The sequence below is a fragment of the Colletotrichum phormii genome (genome assembly GCF_030913505.1).
Source record: "Colletotrichum phormii strain CBS 102054 chromosome Unknown BDP81scaffold_36, whole genome shotgun sequence".
Classification (NCBI taxonomy): Eukaryota; Fungi; Ascomycota; class Sordariomycetes; order Glomerellales; family Glomerellaceae; genus Colletotrichum; species Colletotrichum phormii.
This window is the reverse complement of record NW_026851478.1, coordinates 1-5,000: the sequence shown is the minus strand read 5'-3', so window position 1 is coordinate 5,000 and position 5,000 is coordinate 1. Positions and strand designations below refer to the sequence as shown.

The 5,000-nt window shown below is 51.7% G+C and overlaps 1 protein-coding gene across 1 annotated transcript; it reads right to left on the bottom strand.

The window, feature by feature from the left end:
* Positions 1–2,794: 2,794 nt before the first annotated feature.
* BDP81DRAFT_441437 (uncharacterized protein) lies at positions 2,795–3,741 on the bottom strand. Its single transcript, XM_060591594.1, has one exon. The coding sequence runs from the start codon at positions 3,561–3,563 to the stop codon at positions 3,264–3,266; it is 300 nt and encodes a 99-aa protein (XP_060438324.1). The 5' UTR covers positions 3,564–3,741; the 3' UTR covers positions 2,795–3,263.
* Positions 3,742–5,000: the final 1,259 nt, after the last annotated feature.

The window sequence follows — 5,000 nt, the reverse complement described above, 5'->3', positions numbered from 1 at the left end:
TCGCACATAAGGTTGACTCCTTGGTCCGTGTTTCAAGACGGGTCGCTGATGACCATTACGCCAGCATCCTTGCGGAGCGCGTACCTCAGCCCGCCGAAGGGTATTGTGCAACAGGCTATAACACTCCCCGAGAGGAGCCACGTTCCTGAAGCTTTTGTCCCCGACGGCAAGCTGATGCTGGCCTGTGCCGGCGAAGTGCCCCAGCCGCGAGAGCTGGGTGATTCACCGGACGCAAGTCTGGTCACAAGCGCTTCCCTTTTAACAATTTCACGTGCTGTTTAACCCTCTTTTCAAAGTGCTTTTCATCTTTCGATCACTCTACTTGTGCGCTATCGGTCTCTGGCCAATATTTAGCTTTAGAAGAAATGTACCTCCCATTTAGAGCAGCATTCCCAAACTACTCGACTCGTCGAAGGAGCTTTACAAAGGCTTGGTGTCCAACCGTACGGGGCTCTCACCCTCTATGGCGTCCCGTTCCAGGGAACTCGGAAGGCACCGCGCCAAAAGCATCCTCTGCAAATTACAACTCGGGCCTGGGGCCAGATTTCAAATTTGAGCTGTTGCCGCTTCACTCGCCGTTACTGGGGCAATCCCTGTTGGTTTCTTTTCCTCCGCTTATTGATATGCTTAAGTTCAGCGGGTAGTCCTACCTGATCCGAGGTCAACCTGAAAAAATTTGGGGGTTTAACGGCAAGAGTCCCTCCGGATCCCAGTGCGAGACGTTAGTTACTACGCAAAGGAGGCTCCGGGAGGGTCCGCCACTACCTTTAAGGGCCCACGTCGGCCGTGGGGCCCCAAAACCAAGCGGTGCTTGAGGGTTGAAATGACGCTCGAACAGGCATGCTCGCCAGAATGCTGGCGAGCGCAATGTGCGTTCAAAGATTCGATGATTCACTGAATTCTGCAATTCACATTACTTATCGCATTTCGCTGCGTTCTTCATCGATGCCAGAACCAAGAGATCCGTTGTTAAAAGTTTTAATTATTTGCTTGTGCCACTCAGAAGAGACGTCGTGTAAATAGAGTTTGGTTTCCTCCGGCGGGCGCTCCGCCCCCGTGATGGGGCCGGCGCCGGGAGGGGTCGCCCGCGAGAGGCTTCCCCTGCCCGCCGAAGCAACGGTTAGGTATGTTCACAAAGGGTTGTAGAGCGGTAACTCAGTAATGATCCCTCCGCTGGTTCACCAACGGAGACCTTGTTACGACTTTTACTTCCTCTAAATGACCGAGTTTGGATAACTTTCCGGCCCTGAGTGGTAGTTGCCCACCTCTCTGGGCCAGTCCGAAAGCCTCACTGAGCCATTCAATCGGTAGTAGCGACGGGCGGTGTGTACAAAGGGCAGGGACGTAATCAACGCAAGCTGATGACTTGCGCTTACTAGGGATTCCTCGTTGAAGAGCAATAATTGCAATGCTCTATCCCCAGCACGACGGAGTTTAACAAGATTACCCGGGCCTTCCGGCCAAGGGAGAACTCGCTGGCTCCGTCAGTGTAACGCGCGTGCGGCCCAGAACATCTAAGGGCATCACAGACCTGTTATTGCCTCAAACTTCCATCGGCTTGAGCCGAGAGTCCCTCTAAGAAGCCGGCGTACTGCCAAAGCAATACGGGCTATTTAGCAGGTTAAGGTCTCGTTCGTTATCGCAATTAAGCAGACAAATCACTCCACCAACTAAGAACGGCCATGCACCACCACCCACAAAATCAAGAAAGAGCTCTCAATCTGTCAATCCTCATTGTGTCTGGACCTGGTGAGTTTCCCCGTGTTGAGTCAAATTAAGCCGCAGGCTCCACCCCTGGTGGTGCCCTTCCGTCAATTTCTTTAAGTTTCAGCCTTGCGACCATACTCCCCCTGGAGCCCAAGCACTTTGATTTCTCGTAAGGTGCCGAACGAGTCAAAAAATAACATCGTCCGATCCCTAGTCGGCATAGTTTATGGTTAAGACTACGACGGTATCTGATCGTCTTCGATCCCCTAACTTTCGTTCCTGATAAATGAAAACATCCTTGGCAAATGCTTTCGCAGTAGTTAGTCTTCAATAAATCCAAGAATTTCACCTCTGACAATTGAATACTGATGCCCCCGACTGTCCCTATTAATCATTACGGCGGTCCTAGAAACCAACAAAATAGAACCACACGTCCTATTCTATTATTCCATGCTAATGTATTCGAGCAAAGGCCTGCCTGGAGCACTCTAATTTTTTCAAAGTAAAAGTCCTGTTTCCCCGGCACACCCAGTGAAGGGCATGCGGTTCCACAGAGGGAAAGGCCCGGCCGGACCAGTGCACGCGGTGAGGCGGACCGGCCAGCCAGGCCCAAGGTTCTACTACGAGCTTTTTAACCACAACAACTTTAATATACGCTATTGGAGCTGGAATTACCGCGGCTGCTGGCACCAGACTTGCCCTCCAATTGTTCCTCGTTAAGGGATTTAAATTGTACTCATTCCAATTACAAGACCCAAAAGAGCCCTGTATCAGTATTTATCGTCACTACCTCCCCGTGTCGGGATTGGGTAATTTGCGCGCCTGCTGCCTTCCTTGGATGTAGTAGCCGTTTCTCAGGCTCCTTCTCCGGGGTCGAGCCCTAACCCTCCGTTACCCGTTGTAACCATGCTAGAACACTACTCTAGCATCGAAAGTTGATAGGGAAGAAATTTGAATGAACCATCGCCGGCGCAAGGCCATGCGATTCGAGAAGTTATTATGAATCACCAGTGAGCCCCGAAGGGCATTGGTTTTTAATCTAATAAATACACCCCTTCCGAAGTCGGGGTTTTTAGCATGTATTAGCTCTAGAATTACCACGGTTATCCAAGTAGTAAGGAACTATCAAATAAACGATAACTTATATAATGAGCCATTCGCAGTTTCACTATGTAATTGTTTACACTTAGACATGCATGGCTTAATCTTTGAGACAAGCATATGACTACTGGCAGAATCAACCAGGTAACTATCGTGAGCCCGTGAGGGCCATCGGCGCCGCGAGCGGCGGCCGAAGAGATTGTGTTACAGGTCGAGCGGGCCACCGTCCCTGGGGACGGCGCCCGCACCGCGGAGGCGGCCTGTCGGCTGGGCCGACCGGCGCCCCCGTGGCTTCCGGCTTCCCACCCCTCGTTCCCCAGAGCCCCTTTCGCCGCGCCAGGCGTGGCTAGGGGGCCCCGAGAGGAGAGACTGGCCCCGCCGCTTCAGCTATTCAGCGTCCGCGGCGGGCGTCTTTCTCCCGATGCTCAGTAAAAGGGTAGCCAGCGGCCATCCGTCTACAGAGCCCATCCTTGGGGACTCGGGCGCCGCAGCACCCCAATCCCGCCGGGAAACACAGGTCTGGCGGTCCGCCGTAGCGGCCGCCGCGCCTGTGGGCGATCGCAGCTATGATCCTCCGCCGGCCGAGACGTAATTGCCTGCAGGGCCGGTTGGGCGGTCACGACGCTGTAATCTGTAAGATACGGGACGTTCGATTGCTGCGCTGCTTTTCTACAGCGCATTCGCCACCACCATTGCGTGCTGAGGCGGAGTAGTCGCGCTGTGCTGCCCGTAGGCCGCACTCGCTCTCTTCTCATAGGCCCTGCGACGCTTTTTGGGGGTCAACTCCGCTGCACTGCGTTTTCCGCCGAAAAAGCATTTCCCGAAAAAAGGATTTGTATGGGAAAACAAAAAAATCGACTCACGCCCGCCCGCGCGAAATGTGGGTCCGCGCGCAGCCCCGCGGTATGCCCGGCGCCTGCCCACCACCCTGCCGTCGCCGCCTGGCCGCTGCGACCTCGCTGGCGCCGCTCAGCCCGCCGCGAATATGTTCTAGGGTACCTGGCGACGCACTTTGCGGTGTTGGCCGCGCACGCCCAGGCGACTTTCGCGCCGTGCAAGATCCCTTCTTCTAGGGCACCTGGCAGCATCGGCTCCAGGGTACCTTGGCGGAACGAACCGACTCTAGGGTACCTGGGGCGGTCTGGGGGGGTTGCGGCGCCTGCTGTGGGGTACCTGTCCCGCTCTTCTAGGGTACCTGGGGCGCACTACCTGCTCTAGGGTACTTAGGGCGTACTATCTCTTCTAGGGTACCTGGCAATATGCTCGTAGCTAGAGGGTACTTAATACGCCGTTTTTAGGTACATAGCCTTAAAAATATAATATAATATTCCTTTTTTATATATGTATTATTAAAACCCTCACGTTATTGTATACCTTTAAAGCGTTTATGAGAGTAAAGAAATAATAAAATACGGTCTTTATATTAAAATGTTTGTATCCTTATATTTCTTCGTCATACATCCTCTTTTCTCTTAACGTGAGGACGGAATAGTACTATTCCTACGCATTTCCTCTTCAGATTACAAAAGTAAATACTTCCTTTTCTTAAAACCGGGGTTTTTTTTATTGCCTACTGTATTATCATGTAAAAGAAAATAGCTCTAACTATGTAAGATTTATATAAAAACCTCCTTATCTAATCAAATATCCTTCACACAGGTTAATATTAGAATGAATCGCTTTTAGTACCCTAGAGGAAGAGACAGATGTATTCTCCTCGTAAAAAAACCGAGGTAAAACCGATTTACTATTCTATACTAAGTATATTTCACTATTTTTATTTCCCGATTAATATACAATGCTTTAGTTTGTATTTATTTCAGGGCAGTCCGAGCTAAACCCCCCGTTTTAGGGTCTTTACTAGTCTATTACAAGGTATGAAGTATCGTCGTACCTTTTGCTCTAGGGCACTTGGGGTGCTCTTCTAGGGTACCTGGGACGCACTTTCCGCTCTAGGGTACCTGACGACGTGCTTTCTCCTTGATACTTATAGCGCCCTTGGAGGGTACCTGGCGACGCCCTTTGTGCTCTAGGGTACTTGGCGCCATATCTTTCGTTCTAGGGTACCTAAAGTTCTCTTGGGCCACTTGGCGCTACACTTCGTCCTCTAGGGTACTACTAGGCGCCGCACCTCTCGCTGTAGAGCCCTTCTTCAGCTACCAAGCCACGCGCTCCCTCTTCTAGGGTACCTA

What these genes read in the sequence shown, in the direction of transcription:
- BDP81DRAFT_441437 (XM_060591594.1), bottom strand. Translation starts at nt 3,563, where the DNA reads ATGAGAAGAGAGCGAGTGCGGCCTACGGGCAGCACAGCGCGACTACTC.